This window comes from Sander lucioperca, chromosome 19 (assembly GCF_008315115.2).
Source record: "Sander lucioperca isolate FBNREF2018 chromosome 19, SLUC_FBN_1.2, whole genome shotgun sequence".
NCBI classification, from domain to species: domain Eukaryota; kingdom Metazoa; phylum Chordata; class Actinopteri; order Perciformes; family Percidae; genus Sander; species Sander lucioperca.
This window is the reverse complement of record NC_050191.1, coordinates 13,828,359-13,855,168: the sequence shown is the minus strand read 5'-3', so window position 1 is coordinate 13,855,168 and position 26,810 is coordinate 13,828,359. Positions and strand designations below refer to the sequence as shown.

The 26,810-nt window shown below is 41.9% G+C and overlaps 1 protein-coding gene across 1 annotated transcript in view; it reads right to left on the bottom strand.

Moving 5' to 3' along the window:
• LOC118493906 (nesprin-1-like) overlaps nucleotides 1-26,810 on the bottom strand; it is a 59,658-nt gene that overhangs the window by 2,066 nt on the left and 30,782 nt on the right. Inside the window, exons 39-67 of the mRNA XM_035995745.1 lie at nucleotides 26,474-26,627; nucleotides 25,681-26,336; nucleotides 25,165-25,344; nucleotides 24,638-24,791; nucleotides 24,040-24,198; nucleotides 23,183-23,365; nucleotides 22,974-23,075; nucleotides 22,550-22,753; nucleotides 21,759-21,966; nucleotides 20,992-21,104; nucleotides 20,330-20,535; nucleotides 20,085-20,249; nucleotides 19,707-19,986; nucleotides 19,246-19,418; nucleotides 17,732-18,041; nucleotides 17,423-17,587; nucleotides 15,460-15,819; nucleotides 12,117-12,253; nucleotides 8,874-9,051; nucleotides 6,339-6,521; nucleotides 5,796-5,939; nucleotides 4,340-4,495; nucleotides 3,303-3,467; nucleotides 2,692-2,864; nucleotides 2,346-2,499; nucleotides 1,905-2,048; nucleotides 1,326-1,490; nucleotides 818-1,135; nucleotides 1-21 (exon numbers count right to left, since the gene is read on the bottom strand). The exon at nucleotides 1-21 is cut by the window's left edge and continues 135 nt beyond it. Coding sequence (XP_035851638.1) covers nucleotides 1-21; nucleotides 818-1,135; nucleotides 1,326-1,490; nucleotides 1,905-2,048; nucleotides 2,346-2,499; nucleotides 2,692-2,864; nucleotides 3,303-3,467; nucleotides 4,340-4,495; nucleotides 5,796-5,939; nucleotides 6,339-6,521; nucleotides 8,874-9,051; nucleotides 12,117-12,253; nucleotides 15,460-15,819; nucleotides 17,423-17,587; nucleotides 17,732-18,041; nucleotides 19,246-19,418; nucleotides 19,707-19,986; nucleotides 20,085-20,249; nucleotides 20,330-20,535; nucleotides 20,992-21,104; nucleotides 21,759-21,966; nucleotides 22,550-22,753; nucleotides 22,974-23,075; nucleotides 23,183-23,365; nucleotides 24,040-24,198; nucleotides 24,638-24,791; nucleotides 25,165-25,344; nucleotides 25,681-26,336; nucleotides 26,474-26,627 — 5,710 coding nt within the window. The remainder of the gene's footprint in view (nucleotides 22-817; nucleotides 1,136-1,325; nucleotides 1,491-1,904; nucleotides 2,049-2,345; nucleotides 2,500-2,691; nucleotides 2,865-3,302; nucleotides 3,468-4,339; nucleotides 4,496-5,795; nucleotides 5,940-6,338; nucleotides 6,522-8,873; nucleotides 9,052-12,116; nucleotides 12,254-15,459; nucleotides 15,820-17,422; nucleotides 17,588-17,731; nucleotides 18,042-19,245; nucleotides 19,419-19,706; nucleotides 19,987-20,084; nucleotides 20,250-20,329; nucleotides 20,536-20,991; nucleotides 21,105-21,758; nucleotides 21,967-22,549; nucleotides 22,754-22,973; nucleotides 23,076-23,182; nucleotides 23,366-24,039; nucleotides 24,199-24,637; nucleotides 24,792-25,164; nucleotides 25,345-25,680; nucleotides 26,337-26,473; nucleotides 26,628-26,810) is intronic.

Here is a 26,810-nt window from a genome sequence, read left to right as displayed (position 1 = left end):
AATCACTGCCTCAAGACACCCCTGTTCAAAAGGGGCATAGAAAATGTAGAATTAGCATCATGCTAGTGAAATCCAGTCAAAAATATTTATGATTTAATTGTAAATTATGTTTTTGTTATGAAACAAAAGGGCAAACAGGGGTAAAAAGAAAACTTCTAAATGCAGGGAAGAAAAATTACTGAGACTGTCTGACATCCTGACACTGGCAGGAAGCGTGCTCCAAAGATAGGTGACCCTGTAGGGATATATTCTGTCCCCTGCTATTTTCTTTCAAACGCATGTTGTGTGTGGTGTATGCATAAGTAGTAAAAGTGATGCATTAAAGTGCAAGACCCTGGGATGCCGCATAACTTTTATTTCGGAAGGCAAAATCTTATTATATGCTTGGATATTGTTGTGGCTGTGTTTTGAGTAAGTAAATTAGCAGCTACTTAGGGCCTAAAATTAGTATTGAATAAAGGTGAGCTGCTTGTTACAGTATTCCTCTTGTTGTCCAAAATATTAAATTAAAGTAAATGTGTGGTCTACAGTAAAACCAGGTGTTATTGCTGACTAAAGTTATTTGTTACTGTAAGTGCATACCAGTGAAAGAGAAAAAGGTGTGCAGAAAATATTTCAGGAGAGGATAATATTAATCAGGAAAGAAATAATACTTCAGAATTAGCATTAAAATGTGTGTTTCAAATACAGTAACAGTGCATTGCTGCTATTAATATAGTGTGCTGTCTTCCTTTTGATATTTCAACCATTATCACTTGCACCAAAAAAGAGCACATATCTTATTAAAATTGAAAGCTCTTTCCCTCTTCTCCCTGACCTTGAGTTTCTTCAGCTGAGTCTCCTTGGTGCCTCTGTCTGACCGCCGATGACGTCTGATGTTTGCGACCTTCTCCATCTCCTCCAGCCAATGGGCCAGGCTCAGGAACCTTTGGCCCATCTGCTTCAGTCTGGTCAGTGTGGAGCTCAGCTGAGTCTGTGTCTCCTCCAGGCGGCCCTGGTAGACCCCCCACTCCTGCTGAGCGGTGTCCAGTGCTCGGTCCTCGATCTGAGGTATACCCCAGGGAATTACTCTCTCTCTGCTGGTCAGTACAGAGGAAAGCAAAGACTGGCCATTTGAGCAGTGCTCCTGTAGGAGCTATAAGGGAAATAAAAAATGGAACAACAAAGAAACAGTGTGATTGAAGAGTTCATAGTGGTTTAGTTACCAAAAGTCCAGGGTGTCTAATGCCTTGTGTGCACACTGATACAAGGAAGCTTTCCCTTACATTTGTACACTCCCTGTTCATGACAATTATATTATGCACAAAACTCCACAGTATTAATACCTGTAGCTGTTGCAGTGTATTCTCTAGTGTATCCACGCTTCCCTCTGGATGGGACAATGAGGCCAGAGTGGCTTGTTCCTGCTCCAGCCAGTCCTCAAATACATGTAACCCCCTTTGATATTCCTGATGGACCAGCACCAGCCCTTTGGCCTTACTGACTGCATTCTGCAAAACAACAGTTTGGACACACACATATATACATATATATATATATATATATATATATATATATATATATCTCTGAGCAGTAAGCAAAAATGTATGTGATGTACTCTGAAGCTATAAATAATTTGTCTTTAAATTTGTAAACAAGAAAGTGAAAAGTAATGAATTCAAAATGATTATTAGAGAAGTTACTAAAATGCTCAACATACAGGTCATACTGTCCAATAGAATAATAATTATAGATAATATATATATATATATATATATATATATATATATATATATATATATATAATATATAATAATTAGAATAAAATAGTGATTTATGAAACAACATAAAGAGAAATATTCTCAAAAGTCATTTATTATTCAAACGTATGCAGAAGAAAACATTAAACCATATGTTGTGTGTACCTTGGCCTTTTCTTTGAGGGTGTTGTATCTACACTGCAGCTGCTGCACCTCCTGCTGGGTAGTGTAATGTTCAGCCATATTGGATCCCTTTGTGGCAATGGTCTCCAGAGGACTGCTGTGACTCAGTACTTCTTCATAGAGAAGCTGGAATGAAATAAGAACACATACACACACTCAGTGTAGTACATCTAAATCCACCAGGAGGCTCTGGGGTATGAATGTGTTTAACTGCATGAGTTTAGAGTAAAGCATTCACTGAAAAAAGTAATTTTTACATTGTGGAGAAAAAGAAAAAGTGTTACCATTCTTCTAGCAATAGAAAAAAACAGGCCATACAGTTGTAGATGTAGTGGATGTTTTGTAGGGTTTAATCTCAATGCAAAAAACAAGTTTACAAAATATAGTCTGGCTTTTTAAGCCATGATTAGCGAGCTGTGATACCTTGGTCTTTCCCAGGTTGGCGGTCTTGTCTCTCATCTCCGAGTACTGTCTGTCTGAGCAGCAAAGTGTCTCCTCAACACGGTCCATCCACAGCACAAACTGACCCACGTCCTCCTGGTAGCTGGTCCATTGCGACAAAGCGCCCTCCAGCTGGCTGTTATAGCAACATAATAATGTTAACACACAGGGAACATAACACAAAAACACACACAGACAACGTACACATGCATTTAGATCTAATTGCACCAGTAACCTTTTAACCAACTGAAATCAATCAAGTGAAACTAGACAGCTCCCAGTCCCATTTATCAACTGACTGACAGATTCATTTGTTTATGATCACAACCTTTTACACTGAATGGAGGCAGAAAGCAAGTAGTCCCATGAGTCTTTGAGGTCCTGGATCTGTTTGCGAATCACTGGGACCCCCTCAGCCGAAGTGTTCCTCTGGACTGCTTCTCCCCGCGTCAGAAGCATCTTTAGCTGGATCTCCCTCTCCTGACGAGCAGCCAGTAAGGCCTACAGACAGGTTAACGAACAGACAGAAAATAACTATCTGAAGTCTAAAATAAATATCTTAATTTTGGTTTCCACACTACTAAAGGAATGCAACATGTTTTCCGGATATATTCCCAGCATGGGTCCCAGGTGATAATTTGGTCTGTTTGGTCTGAATTGTATGAAGCACTTTGTGCTACATTTTTATGTATGAAAAGTGCTATATAAATAAAGTAGGATTGCTTGATTGATATAGGGGTAAAATTGGACACAAAACTTTTTTTTAAAAATTTACCTTTTAGGTTAAGCTGCTAAAAGTGAGATTTTCTCACTTTAATCACTGAAAATGTCCACATGACACACTGAAGTTTTTTAATCTAAAATTAACCAATAATCCAATCTCTGAAAATTGTGGTGTATTCCTTTAAGGGATCCCACACCCGTCTTGTCCCTCCTTACTTCCAGCTGTAACATCCGGTCCTCTAACACGCTCTTGTCAGAGGTGGTGGAGATGCAGGTGTTGAGGACCCTCTGGGCTTCACACACCCAATCCTGGAGCTCTTTCAGGCCCTGAGAGAAGAGGCTGTGCTCTCCTACAATACGTTCAATCCTGGAAGCCTTGTCCTTTAGAGATCAGAGCACAGCACTGTAATCACATGTCTTACAATGGTACTGAGAATCAGATTAGCACTGTGTTGAAAACTAAGAACACAATTGGTTCAACAGTGTCTTTATATATTTCTGTTTGCATTTGAAATTACTGTCTCTTTGTCCTCACAGACATATCCACAGACTTTCCAACCAGCAGAGCGACAATAACAATCTACAAGTGGCAATTTTAAATGATTTCATTCCTGTTTCCATGTCTGGCAGGGAAGAGGACCTAAAAATAGCGCTCCACTAGCTAGCCGGAAAAGTAAATACATCTCATTCATCATTGTTGGGGCACTCTCATTGTCCTGAGGTAAAAGAATGGTGCTTTACGGTCAGTGTAATGTTTTGTTTTGTTCTGCTGTATCAAATTAATCATAAGAGTGTGACCAATGTAATGAGAAAAATGAAAAAAAAGGTCAGATTCTTAAGCACTGACACATTTCAGCTCTGGCATTTTAGAAGTGCTTCAGTGGATAAAAGATAAGCCCCACAGCCTCTGCCTTTTTTATGTTGATGAGGCTGCAGCCGCGAGGACCTTTTGGAGGTGAAAGATAGAATGTTGTGTTCAGGTAAATTACTGTGCATACTGAGACTTTCTTGGGCACAATATTTTACCCAAGGCAAGCTGATTACAGCAACCGTGACTGATGCGCGACTGGGGAATAATGCATGACACAGCAAATAACAGATAACAACAGTAAGTGGCTGGACAGAAGGCTCCATGGGTTTTAGCTCACACAGTACATGGATTAAGCAAGGCACATTTCAGCATGCTGCAACATTTCTTAGACAGAAGCACAGATTCAGGAAAGGGACAAGATAGGAGGGGGACAGGGTGTTACCTTGGTTAAGTTGCTGAGGGCTAGGTACTGTGCTGACAGCTGGGATACACGGTGGACGAAGCCCTTGCCGGCAGCTTGTCCCTCCCAGAGACAATGAGCTCTTTCCCTGAGCCTGCCCAGCTCTGCCTCCCGACTGGCCATCTCCTCTAGTATACACTGGGCCAGTATGAAGCAGGATGAGGAGATGGAAAATGGAGAAATAAAGATGAAAAAGCAGTAGGACGTGGGTAAGCGCAGTTGGGAGAGAGAAGAAATTGAGCACATTGGAGAGGATGGTTGTGTGTAAGCACAACAACATTTTGAGTCAAGGGGAAAATGAAACGACAAAAAAGATGACAGCAATGACAGAGAAGGGAGATGTGAGAGGCACAGAAGAGGGACACAAGGTTGGGTTAACATGTCACAAGAACAGACAGCACATCAAAATACATGGATAAAGAGAGGGGGAAAGAACATCATAAAAAAGCAGCATCAGCAGTATTTCTCTTGATGTTCATTTTTAAATAGAAATGCGGTTATTCGGTTAGACACAACAGCTCAGAGCAGTGATAGGAGACATGCCTGATAAAATACTGCAAGGGGGGGGTTGCCAACACAGGTCCATACATTGAAGCCTGCATGTTTTGTATTGTACTTCAGGTGCTGGGGGAAGAAATGTAATTGCTGGCAGGGCCAGACAAAAGGCAATGAGGAGAAGCGGTACAGTGGGCGACAGAGTAAATACAAAAATAGCAACAACGATAACGGCAGAGCTTTGAGATGGGCTTGATATATTTTTTCTCTATTGTCAGTTTTATCTTTTTAACGCTCTGTGCCTCTCTTCCTTTTTTGTCTCTGTCAGACATGGCAGAGGCTGTTATCACATCCTGAAAAGGGCCTTTTAGCCACGCAGCGCTTTAGCTGCGACAGAAAGAGAATTAATTAGATTTCTGGACTTTTCCTCTGACTATTGTGTCAAGACGCGGCTCTATTTTGATCCAGTGGTGCTCGACAAATGTAATTAGGTCCTTCTCTTTTCCCAGCTGATTTGGGACTGTACTTTAGGGATGCATATCTGCTATAGAGCTACAACTATTTAGTATCCTTGGAATACCGACTTAATATTCAATTTATGGTATAATAACAGGGTTTACTTAAGTGAAGAGAGGAAATGAGAGAGTGTCAGTGACAGCAGCTGAGAAGAGAACTGTAAAAGGCACACTCTCAGTATAAAATATTACAATTAAACAGAAAATGGATTACATTATGGAAACATATTGCTTAAGCATTAGCTATAAAATACTGTTAATACTAGGAAACAGACCCATGAATAACCACAATAATTAAAGAAGTAACGTAATTTTAAGAGAGCTGTTAATGAATAATGTGAGGAATCAAAAATCGGCTGGTTAAAGAACCCCAGTCGGAGTAGGGTGGTGTAACTGTGTGAGTAGCATGCGTTTGGCCTCCACAATACCTGTAATTTGCTGAGCTCCTGTTTCTTGGCTGGAAGGTCATATAGCCGAGCACTGCTCTCCTGAACTCTGACCTCTGTGCTGTTTAGCCAGTTCTGCAGAGGCTCAGCACTGGCCTCAAACTCTGTCATCTGGGACTGCAGGTTCTGGAAATGTGACACATAACTTTAAAATACAACTAGATAAGTTCTAATATAAACTGATTTTGCACAAACTGATACAACTCAGTTCATAAGATGAAAATATAATTATTTATTCAATAAAGTCTAGTGTCAGATCTAAGATGCATATCAAATCCATATTGATATCTCTATATGTATATACAATAAAACCTCTGTACATAAACAGTGTTAATAAAGAGGTAGACCACAGGGAAACAGACACAAACATAGAAATACTGTATACAAATACTAAGTCTGCATTCATTTAAACATCCAAACTCTACAGTTCTCAATCTCTATTTAACCGTATATCCCTATGAGATTCAAATTTTCTTTTTCAGAGCCAGAAAAGCAGCATCCAAACAAAAGTGAATTTGAACCAACCTTGAGTGCATCCTCCCTCATCTGCAGGTTATTCATCAGGCTCTTCCAGTCTTCTCTGGCATTTGCCACCTTGGCCTTGATTCCCTCCACTCTGTCTTTGGATACCACAGCCATCAGCAGCTCCCCACTGGCTCCTACTGTACTCAGCCTGGCCTGGCCATGCTCCCTGTCACTCAAGAACTCCTGTGGGGATACACAGACAAAGACAAAGGAACTGTGACTATTTAACACAAACACACACACAAAGGAAGGAGGTTGTGAAAATGAAAGAAGGAAAAAAAGAAATGGACTAAATGATAATCCACAATTTTTTTGTATCTTTTACTTCTGATGCAATGGCTGATGGGTAACTGAAATCAATATGGCCATTCTCTACAAGGCCAACTGTTTTTTTCAGTGTCCCAGGATCTCACTTTACACTGTCAAAAGCAGTAATTAAACCAAGCAATTACTAATTCCATATGCGTGGGCACTGGGCCGAAGGAGGGTCTTTACCCAGACAGGCAATCACAGATAAGGACAGTACAGTGAGCCTGAAATGTGTTGGTTTTTACATAGCTCCTCTGTACCCACCCACAGAAAATGTACACACACACACCCACACACACATATACACACCCCCAGAGCTGAGTCGATGACAGTAGCACAGCAGGGACCACTCCACCATCTGTGCAGTCAGCACATCACTTACACACACTACAGCTTCAGCCTCCACACACACACACACACACACACACACACACACACACACACACACGATACAGTACAGCCACACACAAGCATAGGAAGTCTGTGTGTCTTTCTTCATCTCCGTGTCTCTTTATTTTCTCTCTCTTCTCTGTTTATTCAGTTTTTTTCTCACACTTACTTTCATTCTCCTCCTGCTAATGTAACTATATACCACCAATTAAGCGTGACACAATGGATGCCCCTGCCCCTCCCACGCTGGCTCTCCTAGAGGTCAGCCATGTGGAAACATTGTTCCACATTCCTCACCAAGTCAATAATAAATAAAAGATGCTCCGCCTCTGTATTCCTCTCCCCTTTCACTGTCGTATACTCTATGACATTCCCTCTCATCCTCAAGGCTACACTAGAAACTTCTGAAGGAACACACACAAAGACTCCTGCACAGGACTTCCCTTCTTTGACATGCTTTTGGAAAATGATCTCTTCAAGTAACCTTATGTTCTTTTGACACTCAGAACTGCCTCTTCATGTGACTGTTGATTAAATGACTTAAGTGTTACGTGTACTACCCGCACTGAATAAAAATGTTGGAGTAAAATCAAGTTCTGCACTTTATAAGTGCAGAATTATCGTTTTACTATTTAAGCTCAGCTCAAAGCGATAATGATAATTCCTGTAGTGGACATGGTCAGGTGTCTGAGAGGTAATTAAGCGTCTGGTGCAAGGATGTGGGGACTACCTTAATTGACACCTGACTCTTGGCCAGGGCCCTGGGGTGCTCTAAAGAAGCTGCCAGACTGTTCACCTGCCAGCTTCTCAGAGAAAGACATGAGACTTCTCAGAAAAAGAGACAGATATTTCAGTGGCACAGAGACCCTGCTGTAGAGCTTTCTCTTATCCCTCTTGGCTATGTGCCAACTTTCAGCTTATGCAGCCTACAGCAGGTCCCGCTACTCCAACAAGCCCACCAGAGGACACTCAACAGTGGGTATGTCAATACAGACATCCCCTTGAGCAATCTCCCAATGAAAGTGGATTGATTCTTCAACTATTACATCATTTCATATTCAGCAATTTTCGTTGTGGTAGCAATCTTTGCTTAGCCTGCCCAATCCATGGCCAGAAATTAAAAGCTAGCACTAGTTTGTAGTGTTTGTAACGGTGGATTTAGAGTACCCAAGCATATGAGGATTTGAGCTTCTCAAGTAGCAGTGACAGCCCAAAGTTGGTTTATGACAAGAAGATTGTTGATTTCATTCCCTCAACAGACTGAATAATTCTGGTTTATGTACGTGAATAAACTACCCATCCCTAACTCCACTATCGACAGCTACATGCTCTGAAATCATCACTGTCTCACTGGAGCTAGTTAATGGGCAATAGTGTAAGAATATGACCGTTCTGGGTGGCAGTCAGACATGAATAAATATTATTACATATCCTGCAACCAAAGCAAGTTATTAAAAATGTAGGTTCTCAAAAGGCTGGATCGGAAGTAATATTCAGTGACATTCAAATAAATATCAATTCTTCTACTTTGTGCCCCTGAATATCAAAACAAAATGTGATTCAATCTGTATATTTGCTGTTCTGTGTCTGGTAGGCCTGTCCTTCTTTCTCTGGTGCACAGGAGGTGATACACTTTATATTTCAAGCAGCAATAAAGAGAATCAAAACTGGGTAAAAGCAGTAATATCTGAACAGGCTAATTTCCAAGTGATATCTGCAATGTGCAGTGCAAAAACACCATGGTGTCACATGACCACAATTTTATGTTTTAAGAACACAGTAAGAATTTAACAATTGTCCACTCTAAATAAGAGCGGAGAAAAAGATATCTCTTACTTGAATCCTCTCCAAAGCGGTGGAGGCCTCAGCGACACTCTGTGGCACATCAAAGCATTTGGCCGTGCTGATTTTGGCATTGACCAACCATTGCTGGAAGTCTCTCAATGCTGCACGGAATCTCTGTTCCAACAAGCGCTCCTTATTTTGACACTCCCTGGATGCACGAAGACTCAGACTGGGGGACAAGAGAGAGGACTGATTGAACATGTTTACAGGTTGAAATCCATCTTGAAAAATGAACAAAGAAAGAAAGGAGTTACAACTAGAGGAAGTGTTTGCTGTCTACTGCCCATGTGCTCATCAAAACAAAGAGGATACATGTGCAGATGCTCAGATACTATACATGCTGTCCTCAAATTATAGAGAAGGAGAAAGAGAGAGGGAAGCCTAAGAGATGAGCAGGAGTGAGAAACGGGCAGGTGGAGAAATGGCAAAGTGGGTGAGGTGGAAGGAATGAGCGTTGGGGCAAAGAGGGAGAGTGGGGGATGGTGGTAAAGGGGTACTGCGTAGGAGGGGGTTGAGAGGCAACATATGAGTGGGGCAAGAGTTCACAGGGGTGACAAGATGGAGAGAACGAGGGCTGACAGTTTGATGCTGTAAGAGGGTGAGATGGATAGGATATGACAGGGGTACAGTATATGAGGTAGATGAATTAAGGGAAATTAATTAATTAATTAATTAATTGATACTTATTATTATACCTATTATTAAGGGGGGATTATTACACACTTAAAATTATTTCTGTTGTTCACATATCCTTCAGAATCTTTAGCTGGAACCACGAAGCACATCAACAATACAGATTGATAATAATAGGTATTTAAAGCAAAGTGAAGGACATTTAGTATCCAGTTTAAAAAAGGATTTCAACAGATTGTTGAATAAAACTGAAAATGTAAATCTTGAAGTTCCTCTTTAAGTGACAGCTAAGATTTCTGGCAGAAGGAATAAATAAAGACAGAAAGGAAGTAAAACCATGAACCGCAATACTGCAAGTGACATTTTACAGGTCAAGAATCAGTAATGCAGCCCTATTGGCAGACAAGAACGTTGATATTGGACGATTGTAACAAATCCGGAATTAAGTTCAATGGCAAAAATGTTATATGTCCAATACAAGTGTTTTTATTCTTCTTACTTTCTACAATATCATGGCGACTATAGTATGTAGGGAAAGATTTGCAAACATTAAATGCTGGTCTAAGATGGGACACCAATTCTTGTCTCCCATCCACCTCCTTGACATCCACACTTTCGACTCACTATTGCATTGCACCAAAAGAACTGTACAATATGGAGGTATTTCTAGGGATACTGGCCCTTGTAATGTTAGGTAATTTATGTGATTTCACATGACACAACCAGTAAAATGACTTTTCTTTATAGACCAGGCAAAAAAGATACCTTACATTGCACAAACAATATTTACAGTTAATAGTATGCAAAAGCATAATGTGCATAAAACACAAATGAGGAAGATGTAGGACAACAAAGGGAAAGAGTCATTGGGTTTCATACATATTGGGGAGTAGGTGAAGGTTAAAGGGGGGAGACGGGAAGAAGTGATGGAAAGGATTACAGCAGGGAAACAAGGTGCGCAGCTGTTTAACCTGTCCAAAAGCACACACCACCTTCTATCGCACACATGTTTTAACACACACACACACACACACACACACACACACACACACACACACACACCCCTGAGTTTTAATGATGCGATGAGAGCATGAAAAGGGGATGGCATGGGAGCGGCAGAAGCACTTTTTTCTGCTGTGACAGACAATCTGGCAAGAGGACAGGGTGTAACTGCCTTTTCCTCCTCTTTCTCCTCTCCTCTGACTCTTTTTTTCACTCTCTATCTCCTTGCTCATCTTTCCGCAGTGCTTAATGCAGGACAGGTGCAAAGAGTACACAGGCCAAGTCTATTACAGACTAAAAAGCCCACTGAATGATATGAGGAATGAGGAAGGGTGCCGTTTTTTTGCCAATCAGCAGCCAAAGCCAATTACCCACCATAACATCTCCAACAAGTTGACTTCACCCAGGTTGTCTGCCAATACATGCGAGTCACAGTGCTTTGTCACACTACCCTGCATTATCTCAAAAAGTTAATATGACGTCCATTGAAATTAAGTAGATAATTTGAGCTACTATAGACATTTATACTTGTGTATTCATGTGTTGAGTATGTATGATTGTATGTATGCATGCATGTTCTTTTGGATGCACTGCTGTTCTTTTGAATAGGTATTATTGCATGGTGTGTTCACAAACGAGCGCTTAATGAACACAGGCTCACTTGTGGGCTTAAAAGCAGGCAATTAGAGCTCAGTAAATAGACCAAGGCATGCAATGTATCAGCATGGAAAAAAACATCCAAATGTATCTGATTTCCCTCAAATCACACTCAGTCCTGCATAATTAAACCAAAGACAGTGAACAAGCAAAGGTGAAGGTAGGGTGGTTACATGTCGCATAGCAACTGGTGGCTCTGGTGCTTTCTGTCACCTTTAGCCTTTGTCTACACACACTCTTGTAATACAAATAAGCTTGTAAAACTGAGCACACTCAGACATAGGAGGTGTTTTGAGGGGAGAACTCTGCTGCCATTTTTCTATTGTGGTTCTACAGTAGTGTTGTGCTTTGGAATGAATGAGTGTGTTATGCATGGTCTGTTTTTTTGCATGTTTCTTTCTCATTATGTACAAGGCACTTTCCCCATTGGGTTTATAACAGGGCTCGGCAAAATGGTTGAAATCTTTACCACAATGTTATTAAAGATATATTCCGAGATATTAGGATGAGGCAAATATATGCCAAAACCATATAAATAAGCTAACTAACATTCAAAGAAACTATACAAAGCAGCGATGTTCTACTGTTACGCACTGCATGAGAATATATATATACAGTACCAGTCAAAAGTTTGTACACGCTTTCCCATTCAAGTGAATGAGAAAGCGTGTCCAAACTTTGTGTAAAAATAAAATAAAAACATTTATTAACTAATTTTGTTTAGATCAAGCAGTTTTAATTAAAGCTTGATCTGAATTATTCAATAAAAACATGGTAAGAGCATATCATGATATGAATCTGCTAAAGATCCATAGATCACAATATGAAGTTACCAGCCTTAGCCAACAAATCTCAGTTTCATTTCAAATCCAAATAAAGAAAACAAACACCAAAGTATTTTCCACTACTCACTGTTTACTTAACCAGAAAGACTCCTCTCACCTGTTGTGCTGTTTGATAAGCGCGGTGACCCGGTCTGATTGTGAGCCCAGGTCTCTGGAGTATCGCACCAGGTCGTTCAGTTGGCCTTTCAACTTCTCTGCCATCGGCTCGGCGCTCTGCAAGCCCTCCAGTATATCCTAAACAACACAAAACAGACACCAGCTGGCTCAGTGTGTGTGTGTGTGTGTGTGTGTGTGTGTGTGTGTGTGTGTGTGTGTGTCAAGGAGAGACAAGCACCCAGCGGATCTGCATGACACCCTTCAATAAGTGTGCTCGCATTCCTATTCACACCCTGGCTTCGTCTTTTTAGCTCTTCTCACATTCTCACACACACACACACACACACAAACACACACACACCAACACATACTCACAGTGCTGCTTGTACAATAGCATTTCTGTTCTTCGCGGAGTGTTGCAGGAAGGAGCTGCGGATAACGTTCTCCCGCTCTCCTCAGCGTGCCTCACAGTCATAAAATCCTGTCCCATGAAATATGTACAAGCTCTCTCTCTCTCTGTCTCTGACTCGCTCGTTCTCTTTCTGACGTATGACCAATAAACAACCCTCCCTCCCTGTTCTCCTGGACCCGTTGGTCTCTTCTCCCTGTTCTCCTTCCCTCCTCCTATCGTTCTAATACTTTCTCTTCCCTCCTCTCTCCTCTTTCTCTCTCCCTCCTCCCACTCATTGCACTTATTCCCTCTCACACATTTTTTCTCGTTCTCCCTCTCTCACGCTCTCTCCCGGTGGAATTCAGCTGTCAGCCCTCACAGATGCAGGATTGGTTCAAATGCACACAAACGAGCGTGCAACGAAAACAAGGCTGGACACAGGAAACAGGCTGGAGGAGGAGAGAGAGAAGCGGAGGAGGGGGAAGACTCCTCCTCTGTTCTTTGACAGCCCCAAATTGAGCAAAACCAGAGAAAGGCATGGCTGAAGACACCAGAGGAGGAGTATGATGGTTTACATGCTGGCATTGCTTTGACAATACAGAGTAACTGTCACACTGTAAACATCATGTGGATGTTAGTGGAGCCAACCCCTTTATGATCCAACATTGCTCAAAGCTACCCTCCAACTTCCCTGTAAGTGAGGAATTGGTGAAACATTTTCTGGAAGCTCTTTGACTGCAGAGATGAAGGGACGATAAGTGCAATTTTTGTGATTAAGATGTTTTTAAGCATTGTTCTCCCTTTATAATACTCACAATAGTAATTTCTATTCTACAGAAGGGCAATATATTAATTAATGATAATAAGATAATGGATAGCCCACCTACAAAAGTTATTGATGGCTCACTGGTAGCACTGAATGCTGCTCTCTGCCTGCTGTATCTAAAAACAGAGAAGAATAGACTGCCCATCGCAGTTTAGGTTTGTGCGATAGCGATGCTTGTATTGTGAGTCTGTGTGTCATCATGTACAAATGTGGTCCTGGAGACGTAGCGGGGTTCTAGAGACCATCTTGTGACGGGATCACACCAGCTGCTATGCCAAATGGGGCCAGCACCCTTGCTCGGACCATACCCATCTTTGAACTTGGCTTTGACTTAAATCAACTACAAACCTGTAAAGTTTTGTATCTGCATCTTGCACGGTGGTGATGCTACGTGATTTTGCTATCTGGCTGCAGACATATTATCACCTGGCAAAGTACTCAAAACTGCCTCTGTTGTGGTTTTCGCTATAGTAGGCCAAATTCTGCCATGCACGCACGCACGCACGCACGCACATATTTTTGCAGAAAATAGCTTCTAATTTTCAAAAGCCTTTGAATTTAGAGAGACATCAGGAGCAACAGAAGTGCTCCAACCTACCATTATTCTAAAAGCCAATGCTGAACAATTTAACACAAATAACTAGTGCAATAAACAAAAGTGAAATACTTTTTTTGCTTTATCCAGATTGGCAGAACTCAAACTGAAAGGTCTGAAAGATTCAACTGAACACTTTAAGAGCTTGGAGGCCATGAAGGTGGTCTCATGCTTCAAAAAGGCAACCGTCTCAGGTAGAATCTCAGTATAGCATGTTTTACTTCTCTGTAAAACATCTCTGTAAAAATAGATAATTTATTTTGTCCCAGAGTATGTGTCGGAGCACTGGAAGGACGATGACTTTTTTAGATACCAGATGCTAAGAGAGCATCATGGGAGGTGAAGAGCAAGAGCATCTAACTCCTAATTTCCACCAGTTGCGGAACGGCTCCGCTACGTGTCGGCTCCGTGCTCCGCCGTCCGTCAATACCCACCAGGTCCAGATTTGTTGCGGAACGGCTGCGGCCATGACTGACAGCTGAAGTCACGAGGACCCACGAGATCTCGCGAATTCATGTAGAATAGAACCACAAAACCAACTACATTTTTTTTCCATCCAGAGGAGTAGAGGGGAAACAACTCTGAGCTGTTTTCAAGGTGTAGTGCAGGGAAATATGATCCCCGGTGAGCACGGTGTATTTTATTTTAAAAATTAACCGGATGTTTTATTTTGTTTCTGTGCTCGACTTCCTGTTCCGCACTATCCGCCGTGTGCTGAATTGCTGCGGAGCTCTCCGGCATCCGGCAAATCTGCGTATCTGCTCTGGAGGGCTGCGGATCGCCGGAGCTGTGCCGGAGTCGGAACGCAGCCGTTCCGCAGTCAGTGAAAATACACACATTGACTTTAATGGTAACCTATTGTCTCCGCCGCCGTTCCGGAGCGGATCCGCAGACGTTCCGCAACCGGTGGAAATTGGGGGTAAGAAACAATCCCTGCAGTCTGGAAAGAAATCACAGTTCACTTCAGTTCAAACAAGTCAAACTACAGAAAGGGCAAGGAATTGAAAGGGAAAATGTTTGGGAGGGAGAGATAGTGGAAAATAATGGCAAAAATTAACAAAAGGGGGAGGGGTACAGGGGACAGAAGACAGAATGAGAAGAAAACAAGGGAAACTGATGGGATTGTAGCTGTCACTCATTCGTCATCCCAGTAAAGCTGATTTACAAACTAATCTGTTTTTAGGATTTACAAATAGAATGGATAATTACCAACAGAGAAAGCATAGCTGAATGCAGAGGATGTATGTCTGCACAGGGTGTATATGTGTGTGTGTGTGTGTGTGTGTGTGTGTGTGTGTGTGTGTGTACTTTCCGTTAAACAATGCTAATCACCTTCTCTAAAATTAACATAGTATGGTGCTGCACAGTAGCCACTGTCAGCTTTTTACACATCACAGTTCACCAACCCAAATCTCAGTCGAACAGAAGAGTTTTTGTTATTTTATTTTTTTTGAATAAACTATTGTGAGCAGATGAACAGTCAATAATTTAGACGTTAAGCTGCTATTTATTCAAATCTGATGCTACTATACCTTAGCCAGCTGCCATCCCTCCACTGCTTCCTCGCTGTTGCTCCGCCTTTCAGCTTTAATCAGCTCCTGGCTCCACCCCCTTAGCCGTCCATCCAGCTCTTTCAACTCGACCTCCAGCCGGGCAGTCAGACGGTCATATTCCTCTTCTGAAGCTGCAGCAGCGGCCAGGGCCCCCTCCAGGCCGTCCCTGGCCCTCAGGGCTGCCCCCTCCCATTGCTCCAGAGCTTGGGACAGCGCCCCCAGCTGTCGGTCCATGGCCTCGCAACCACCCGCTGCCGTGTGCTCCGCTGTCGACGCTGCGCTCCGACGCACCCTGCTGAGGCGCTCTCGGCCCTCTAGTAGCCGACACTCCACGCGCTCCTGAAGAGATGGGGAGGTAAATGGGAGACAAAGTTGCTACGGAAACTGTGGCTACGGAAACGGCAACCTTTGATTCTATTTAAAGCTGCCTACATAGACTTCATCAGGCTACTGCTCAATCACTTTCTGTCTTAATCTCTTTCATTCTATCTTTGAAGCATTAGTTCTGATGTCCTCTATTTTGCGATCTCAGTATTCTCTCACTATTACTAATTTCATCCTTTGCCTCCATCACTCTCAGCCTCCATCTCTCATTCTGTGTGGGGAAGGTAGCACTTGAAAGGCAGAGGGTGTGAAAAGCAAACACTTGAGTTGATGTGATAGCAATGAGCTGATGGAGGAAAAGAAAAAGAAAAAGAAAACGGCAGCTAATCATTTTTATGTGAGAGTAAGGTTATGAACATTAACCTTGAGATCACAAATGGGAATGGAAAATGGTGCAACTAGCTTGTGTATACAACAAATTATATTTCCTCTTCTACTGAAATGCTTCACACCATGGCTCTACAAACACACAACAAACACACATTTATAATGTGATAATTAGGGCCCATGTGTGAAATTTAAATGCAAATCAATATCTCCTCACATATTTCTCTCCTCTGTAATTGCAGAATTATTGAACAGGGAAAAGCTTAGGCATTAATTGCACCGCTCCACCCTTTTGCCTTTTTTACACGGTAATAGACCAACTTAGTGGTAGTAAAATGTGCCAGGAGAGATTGAGATATTTGGCTGTGATATGGGAACAAACTATGAACCAATTCCAATTCCCCACATAGTTTGCCCTTCTTCATAGCAGGAGTCCATTAAGATTAGATGGGTTCAGATAATTTACCAATCAGTTACCTTAGCAACATATAAACTGGATGTTTCACCAACACACAACATGTCCTTGAGGCATGCCTATAACTTAAACTGATAGCAGAGTTGTTTCAGAGAAAGATAAGTACCTCAAAATAAAAATAGATATTGTACCCTGACATTGGGTTGGAGTATTATTCTCATGTACACTTATGGTGTGGAATACTGATACGTATAGGTGTAATACTACTTCAATGCACATGTAATTAGTGACTGCTTAAAAATGTTACAATTATCACAACATTTTACACACATGGTCCAAAGTAGAATACATTAGTAATCAATCATAAATTAACTTTAAAGTTCAGCAGAATCTCAGTCCTTGAAAGTGCTCACAAAAAAAATGTAAATTGGAATTCCATGACAACTGGACAAACTCCATCTGGTGGTAAAGATTATGTGAAATATTGAAAACTCCAGAAAAGCTGCTAATAGACCTTGTGAAGAGACTGTTGTCTCAAATGGTCCAAAATATGTTAACATGGAGATGCACATTTTATTTTAAATAGATTAAGTTCAAATAAAACAATTTCCTTTGCTTTGACAATAATATCAAATTAATTAAAAAAACAGCAGACCTCTACAGCACAATAGGCTTGTCACCTGTCAGATGTGGTACACTATTGGATTTGTCACATTTGGAATTTGTTTCTTGACAAAAGTGCATACAAAGAAAACAAAAGGAGTGTCAGCCAGCATCAACAAGGGGATTTTTTTGTATGTTGACACCCTGCCTTACCCTCACTTCTGACAGTTTCTTTTTGATTGAGGCAGAGTCTCCTGATGTATCAGACCAATGATGTAGCTCCTCTCCAGCAGTCATTAGCCAATCAGTGAGCTCCCTAACAGCCTCCAGGTATTCTTGGTGTTCCAACACCACGGCCTGCGCTAGACGTACTCTCTCCTACAGACAAAGACAATGGACAAAAACTGTCAACAATGACCCTTAAATAAAACACGTCAGTAGTTCATAATATTAATAAAATAGTTTGGTAAGCTCAGAAGTTTCAAGATTTTTCACAAAATATACTGAAAGATAAAGTTGTACCTCCACCAAGGCTGTGAGGTCATCAAACTGCACCTGCAGCTGGGTGCGGGCACAATGATTAAAGCTGGCATCACCAGTCTTCTTGAACAGTTCTCTGGCTTTTTCTTCCAGACTGGACAGCGCCACCTGGTGGTCTTCAAGATCAGCCAGCAGGGCTCTGAGTCTCTCTAGCTGGGAGGCCTTTTCTCTGGGCCCTGGCTGGGGGGTGAGAGGGGCACACACTTCCCTCTCTACAGCCTCCATCCAGCACCGCAGCTGGGCAGCACTCTCCAGGTATCCTCCCCACTGTGACACGGTCCACTCTAGTCGACTAGTAGGAAGACAGTAGATCTCTGTGTTAGTTTATGACTGGCCATATGGGAATTATACATTTTGGATAAATAGAGAAAACTGAATAAATATGTAGAGTATCCAACATGTGGGCAGGGTTTTTTCGTCAATTTGAAACTGTAAAACACTAAAGGAACTTTTTCTAATTTGAATACTTTGGTCTGTAAGTGATATCAAGCATACAGTATGCACATGTATACTAATGTGTAAAGTGTAAGCAAAAAGTAATAATAACATTTCCTTTTATGAGTAATCCAACAAGAACTTTATACAGATGTATATGTAATCTGGTTATTTTAAACTTAGATCACTATGGCACATAAAATATGTTCATATAATGCAAGACAAAACTGTGTACCTTTTCACTGTCATTTACAGGTACAGTATATATATTTCATACCCATGATATGGCCAAAAAATCTAAATTGTCTGTAATACTGGCTTAGTGCCTTTATCCCCTTTATCCCCTGGCTCAAATACACACGGGCACAGATACACACCCACAATTTTCCTGGCCATCTGTTACCCCTGCATGTACAAATAACGGCAATAACCGCACACTCTCACACACCTCTATTTCACCTGCTACCCCTCGCCTCCTGTTATCACTTTTCTCTTAAAACACAAACACACCCCATGTGTGACCCACTGTTTGCCATCCACCATTTAGTCCCTAATGAGATCAATTTTTTTCTAGGAGGGGCCATAATTGCTCAATATAACACACACACACACACACACACACACACACACACACAGTACACTAAATAAATAGATACATCAATCAGAGTTTCAAAATGAGACAAATACTTCTCAATATATATTTAACCTAATGGTAATTAATGGCATTGAGACGTCAATCTATCATGATGAAAATAACCTATTCACAAGAGACACACAGGTAAATGGCTTCTAAAATGTCCAGGGCTAAATGTTTTAATGGCACATTAAAAAAGCAAAAGTCAAGAATGGTTTAACAAAAATGTGTTTACAGTTCACAGTTCTGCAGTTTGTCCAGTTTGTCCAGTTTCTGTAAATTGATTCTACAATTAAATTACGAGAATATTAAGTTAAAGGCAGGACCACTTCTTTAGAATGACGGTGTGCAAATGGCTTTAATTGCACACATGGAGACTAAGCCATCAAATTATATTCCAGGTGATGGAACAAGGTGAGCAATCTACCTGTGGCAGCTCATGGCAGTCACAAGCAGCGTGGCCCATGCATCCTCCACTTCCTGTAGCTGAGAGCGGACCACTTCCTGTCCGGCCGCTCCATAGCTGCGCAGGGCCAACTCACCCTTACCCAACGCCATATTCAGCTTGACTTCCCCCTCCCCCTTCAAAAGCAGAATGTCCTGTGCAAACAGAGCAGGGTCAGAGCGAACCGGATTTAGACATCAGAATTTTGGATGAATACTTTCTCAAGCAAACAGCCCCCTCTTGTGTTTACCAGAACAACTGTAGAATGTAATAGAAGTATGTCCAAAAATAGTAAATAGTATATTATAGTAGATTGATTATGTAAATAACAATATACATGTGTACATTCTTAAAGATTCCAACAACTTTATGCATTTCATCGTATATAATATTTCATGGAAATTACAGATATGTATAGTCTACTGGCTAAAACCCCCTTTCACCTGCACAGTCTCCAGCCTCTGCTCTAACTGCTCTTTGGTCCCCATGGTGCTGTCTACTGTCCCCAGTCTCTCCTGGATCTCCTCCAGCCAGGCCCAAAGCCCTTGGAGGGTCTCTCCAAAGACCTGGCTCTCTTGGCAGCCTCGCAGCTTCTCCCTGGCTGCCTTCAGCAGGGCCTGGTGCTCCGTCTGGAGCTGGCCTGTCACTCTGACCTCTCCTCCTGACCCCCGGCCATCTTCAGACAGAGACTGAGCCTCCTGGCAGAGACGCTCGATGGAGTCCCTTGCAAGAGACAATATGTTATTCTTAAGAATATTTAACAGCCCACACTATGGCATCTATAACATATGGCTTTACACACCCACATACTGTATACACACCTTCTTGCATGCAGTTCCATATGGAGGTTTTCCATTCTCTCCAGCTCTTGGTGTGTGGTGTCTGGGGCTCCCTGCTGGCACTCTGCCCCAAGAACAGGCTCTCTCTTGAGGCTGAGATCCATCTGCTTCAGCCAATCTCTTATACTCTCCACACAGTCATTAAAGCTGGAGAGAGAGGAGGCATATTTCCATTTAATTGAAATTCCTTTGCATAAACACATGACACAACAAGAGTGAGGACTTACTTTTTCAGAAGGTCAATACTCTCTTCCAAGTCTCGTTGGCTCTGAGAGCAGCTATCCAGGTAGTTCCTCCACTGTCTCTGACAGGAGGAGAGATGCTCTTGGACCTGTGCTGCTCCAGCTTTAGGCAGGTGGAGCTGGAGCCTCTTGGCTTCCTCAAAAACCTGAGAGAGACGCTCCTCACCCTCTGATGTCCGCTCGACTGACACCTGTGGATGTAGGAAGAACATGTTGCTGATAAAAAGTGAGATATCTCTGCAAATTTAAAAAGCCACACGCCTCAGATCTAGACTTATCACACTCTTTATACCTTCCTAAGAAGCTGAATAAAAGTGATTCTGAGATGTTTGTTAAATACAAGCCCAGATTCAGTTTGGTCCAATAAAGCATATAATGATGACGTACAGTATTTCATCATGATGACCTTTTTCTAGAAGATTACGTGGAATATATGAATTGAATTTGTACCATGATATACTTATTTCTTGCTTTAATCCAGATCATTAAAATATAAAATGATTTTGGTGTGTCAAAGTGTGATAGCATGCAGGTATCAACAAGTGAAATTACTGAAAACTGAGAGACCTGAATATTTATATTTACCACAATTCCCTGACAACTGCACCATGAGAAATACAATATAAAAGTATGAAATATAACAGTACCTTTAGCCTTTGTAGCTTGGCTTTAAGGATGGCAGCATCTCCTGATTGGTTAGAACATTCTTTCAGCTCCAACTTCAGATCTGTAAGCCAGGAGTGGAAGTCTTGGACAAGCTCTGCTTCGAGGAACAGAAAAAAACAGGTAAGCTTAAAGCAAAATAAATATATGGATAACAACTTGAGGAAAACTGATATGTGGTAAAATAAAGGCAGAGAAGATTTAAAAGTGAAGGAGGAGAGTGAGAAGAGGCGATGTGTTGAGGCAGATGGGAAGAGTGGGCGTGTCCACGCTGTGAGCGCTGGGTTGCCTTGGCAACAAGCCCAAAATGACTCCCATGAGAGCAGATGTGACAAGAGCACCATTACTCTCCAAGGCACAGGTGTGTGTCTGAGCAATGAGAGCGCACCAGTGTACCAGACAGTGTGTGTCAATGGAGTGTGGGTTGTAGTGGGCGGATAAAGTGTGCTCTGGGGAAAAATGTAGGATAATCAACACTAAATCTGTTGCACTACTTACATGAACAAATGACATTGCGTCATGTAGTTGCGCAGTTTGATTCGGTGATTATGATGATTTAAGTGCCATTAAAATGTATACTTCTCCTTATAAGGTAAGAAGTTATAGTGGCTGTTACTGTAACATAAATTACTTGATGTATTTGACAAAAGGTACAGAACTCTAGGATATAATTTAATTAACCGTTAAACAGAGACTATCCAGATTAAAATCTAACTCCACAAAATCCAAACTACACATTCACATGTTTTACCGTTGAAGTGGAGCTGTAGCACATCCTGCAGGCTGCCTCTGGTCTTGGCACAGCGCTGGGCAACAGCCTCTGTTCGCTTGGCAATGGAGGTGAGGTCAGAGGAGAGGCATGACAGCTCCTGAGAGGGATGAGACCTGCACAGGGCACTCAGAGCATCTCTAGCCAAGTCCATGTCTGCCCTCTGTTGCTGCACAATGCTCTGCAGGTCCTGTAAATGAAAAGTAGTGAGAAATAAAAGAATACTAATTCATGTATATTCATAATTAGGGCTACAGGGTGGTGGAGAGATTAGAGACAGTGACAAGTACTGTCTCCACCTTGCAGATGTGTCCTACAGCTAGAATTACTGCCAGCTTATAGGATGCTGCTACATAGCTGACCTCCTAAACAGGGTCACAAATGAGGACAGAAGTTCACCTTCAGGGAACAATAGGGAATCACGCAAAAATTGTCTTCAGTATGACTTTATAAGAAGAGTACTATACCCAAGGTGAGTGCTTAGAATTTAACTTTTTAAAGTTGTTTTAAAGGTGCTATACAAATAAACTTGCCTTGCCTAGTTATGTTCATGAGGGCAGTCATTTAAATAATTAAGGCATCACGATCTAATATTGTATTATTATGTGTCCTCATAGAGTGCATGGTTGGTAGTAATATGAAGCAACAGGGATAGCAATTGAAATATAGAACTAAATAGAAACTTTCTGTGTAAGTATTATTTTTCTATACACTGTATAATATTTTTAGGTCTTGAATTATTGGGTTTTTGTATGACATTAAAGGTATCATACCTTAACTGTACCAATGTCTTCAGGAGAAGAAGCTTCAGTGAGGTCAGATAAGGAACCCTCAACTGCCACCAGCCGCTTGGCCATCTGGGACATGAGGTCCTCTAATCGCTGCTTCTGGAAACTGAAGTAGGTCAGTGTGTGTTTGGCCTGGTTGTACACCTCCTGCGCATGGGCCATTTTCTTCCTCAGGTCTGACTCCAGGACCTGGTTCAATAAAGAAATGAAACAACATTATAGAAACACAAATAATACATATGAACAACCTTTTAAGTACATGTATGTAGGTCTTTGTGGTTTTATTTTTACATTCTGAGTTTTGTAATAATATTTGAAATCCCTGGCATAAAGGACAATGGAAAAATATTCTTTTGTTGTAATAATTTCAGCAAAACCATACCATATTCCCTCCCCCCCCCATATTCACCTGCATTTGTAAAGGGGTTTCCTGCAGTTTGGCTCGCTCCTTCAGCTCAGTCACTCTCTCCTGCAGGGCGTCCAGTCTCTGCTCCCTCTTCTCAACCTCAGCCTGTCCAAAGTGCAAGACATTTCAATTAAATCACACCCACTATGAACTCACTCTGAATATTACATCATTCATACACTCTTTTATGCAGACTGTCCAGCAGCTCTGACCTGAAAGGTGGCAAGATGGGCCTCTGTCTGCTCTTTATCACTGAGATTGGTAACACTGTCAGTGAGATCAGCGATGGAGATGGCAGCCCATTGGTTAATGTCCTGCTCCATGGACTTGAGGTCTTCCCAAAGTGCTACACAGTAGCCCAGTCTCTCTATGTTGGTTTGTATTCTCTCTGAGACCTAAAGGAACAGAGACCAGTACATCTCAGTCAACAGGAGAGGTAGGATATTTCCCTCTTTGAGTTTAGTTTTCTCTCTCTGTAACAAGGGACGGTATGCTTTACTAGGAGATGGAAAACAAGGCTTAATTGGATTGACAGATGTGGGGATGAGAAGTGTGTGTGTGTGTGTGTGTGTGTGTGTGTGTGTGTGTGTGTGTGAGAGAGAGAGAGAGCGAGAGACAGAGAGAGAAAGAGAAAGGCAGATAACATGTCTAGACTTGTTTATATTTCTGTCTCATTTGTGACAGCTGAGCAGCCAACTAAATCCCTCAAGAGGAGAAAATGGAAAAAGGGAAAAACAGAAATATCATTAAAAGAGGAACAGCGCAAGTGTTTGGCATAGCTTTAATGTGGAAATCATAATTGATTTTTTTTCCCATAGTCACATAAACAACACCAAAAATCTCTTCATACTGTTCATAGTCGTTTCAGCTGTCAGAATGAGGACAAATCATTAATGTTACAAAACCCAGTATTATTAAGTATAATTTCACCATGTCTGACCAGGTAGTTCAAGGATGTGACTGTATCATGTATTTGTCTAAATAAAAAACAACTCAGTGATTTCAGCTGTCAGGGCCTCATTACCAAAACAAGTACATGGCACAACATGTGTTATGAAGTACCACTCACCTCTAGCCACTGGTTTCTTAATGTCTCCATGTCTCTCTGGATGGAGCTCACATCAGAGTTGGGAACCTTCTCCAGTTCTCTCTGCAGGTCCTCCACTGTGCTGATGAGCTGGTCCATGTCTTCCTGTTTTTCTCTCAGCTCGGCTTGGGCCGTGTCATGCTAGAGGGACAGAGAAGAATGCAGAAGGAATGACAACAGACCACCGCTAGGGAAGGACAGAGGGGGTTTATTGTTGAAATGCAATCCTTTATCTTAGAGATTAGTTTATTGACTGATATGCAAGAAAAACAATGCACATTGTAGCCTAATACTTGTAAATCAATAACTGCAGAATTACATAGTGCAGTGATTTTAAAAAAGGAAAACGGCCCAGTCGCCCAGTGAAAGCTATGAATCTTCAACTTGGGTTTATTAGGAAATATATATAATTTGGACAATTGGATGTTCTGTCCTGACATAGCTCAGTGGACTATGACACACATGTGTTTTGATGTATCAATCATAGCTAGAAATGTTGTTTATCATATGCATCATTTGAAAACAAAAAGCAGAAAAGTCAACCATTAATAATTTTCGGAGAACAACAAAAGGAACTGACTCGTGTGTAGGTCCTTTTGGCTTCCTGAGCATTATGGTTGTGGTCGGGCAGAGTGTGAGCAACAGCCTGAGCATTCTCTACAACAGTGGTGAGGATTGACTTCAGGTGGTTGAACTGGCGGAGAAGATCTACCACAACTCCACTCTGTTCCTGACTGCATTGAGAAAAGAGAGGAAAAAGGTTAAGACTATTACTTGGTATATAGTCGGATCAACAGAAGTACATTTTCAGGATAAAGCCTAATACATGACATGATACATGTTACATATTTTTGTCCTATCCTATAATGTATGTGTGGTGTAGCCCGACCTTACTCCATAGCGCTGTGGAGATGGCCTGGCAATGGATATTAAATGATCGAAAAACAGACTCTGCAACTGCTGTTTAACTGTTGTGTTTCTATATTAAAATAATAATACAAAAACATTAATCTTCCTGTCTCTGCACAGTAGGACTAAAAACAAATGTGAAGAGATGTCTATGAGATGAATAAGTCAAAATCCCTCTATGTCGTCCCGCCTCCTTACCCAATGTTGATCAGAGTCCTGACGTTCTCCCAGGCTGTCTTCACCAGTGCTACCTCTCTGAGAGCCTCCCCAGCCAGCTCACTGTCTCTCTGGGCCAGCTGGCTTCCCTTCTCCTCTAACCACCGCTGAGAATGCTGCAGGGACTGGAGCTCATCCTCCAGCTGGACGAAAAAACGCAGCCTGGGAGAAATACATGCAGAAGAAAACAATGGGGATTACTAGCCTGATTCCAACATATTATATCACATATTTCTGTTTGGATCTATACTTTGGCTTTATTCATATACAGTATATTCTCAGAGTTTGACTTACAGTAGGTGTCTAAATGAAAAGCTCTGAGGATGCATTTGAAAGTGACAAAGTATATTCAACAATATATCTTAAGAACAACAAACAGCAGGTACAAGAAAACAATAACCCTGTAATCAGTATCAGCTGGTACAAACTATGCTGATGTTAAATATAATTTCATAATATATCTAGAGGCCTGAAGTGTGTTGATTACCATTTACATACCTGTTTTGAAAGGCCTGTACAGAGCTCCCTCTAGCCCCATGTTGCCTCGCTTCATCCTCCAATTTCTTCAAATTCTTCATCACTTCCTCCCTCCTCTCCCTGAAGGAGCTCCATAATGCCCCTAAAGAGTCTGCTTCACTTTGCCTCCATCCCAAACCCCTCTGCACCTCCTCTAGAGCCATCGTTAGGGCCACTGCCTGTCCCCTGCAAGATGTTCTTCCCTGAGGATGACTCACGTCTTTGGAGCCTCGCCACTCTGCACCAATCAGGTTAAGGTGTGCCTTGCTTAGCTGCCCGTCTAACCCGACTGCCTCAGCCTCAAGCCTGGCCACGTCTTTAGCCTCTTCCCCTATTCCACGGTGCAGCTCTTCAACTTTGGAGCGGTCCCAGCTCCCACTGCCCTCCACTGCCTCGTGAAGGCAGCGCACAGCCATAGCTGCCGCTCCATGCTTCTCAAGAAAAGTCTTTAACTCAGTCAGGCAGTCTTTACGGAGGAGCAGGAGACGCTGGGATTCATTAAGGGGCTGTAGGCAATCCTCCTTCCAGGCCTGGAGCTGCTGTTGGGCCTCTGAGGTGGAGCAGCGAAGCAGGGAGGACTCTCTTTGCTGAAGAGTGTCTTTTAGCGATGCATGTGCCTGCAATTGCACCTCATGCTCCTGCAACAAGATAGTTCAATTAGACAAATTTAAATTCGCTCCTACAGCGATCAATACAAACTTGATTACCGTAACTACTCCAATATACAAAAGCTATAAAGGACATCATTGTTGACAGCAAAGTACTGATTTCTCACCTTCATCCTACTAATTGCACCCTCAAGACAGGCAATATCAACCTGGGAAGAACTTCTCAAGCCAGACAGGAAGTGTTCACCCCTTTGGGTCAGAGTCAGCAGTGCCTGATCAAACTGCTCCAGCTGTGACAACTGTGACTCCAGCAGCTCAAGCCTAAAAGAGCGGTGGAAGGCAGTTTGGATTAAGAACATGACAGCAATTACTGTCTCGACAAGTGTATATTTAAATAAAACCAACAACTTGGGAACAAAAGCTGAACCACATAATGTATGGAGTCCATTCATGGAAAGATAAACATAGTTAATAATAGGTATGATATGTAAAACAAGAGAATTA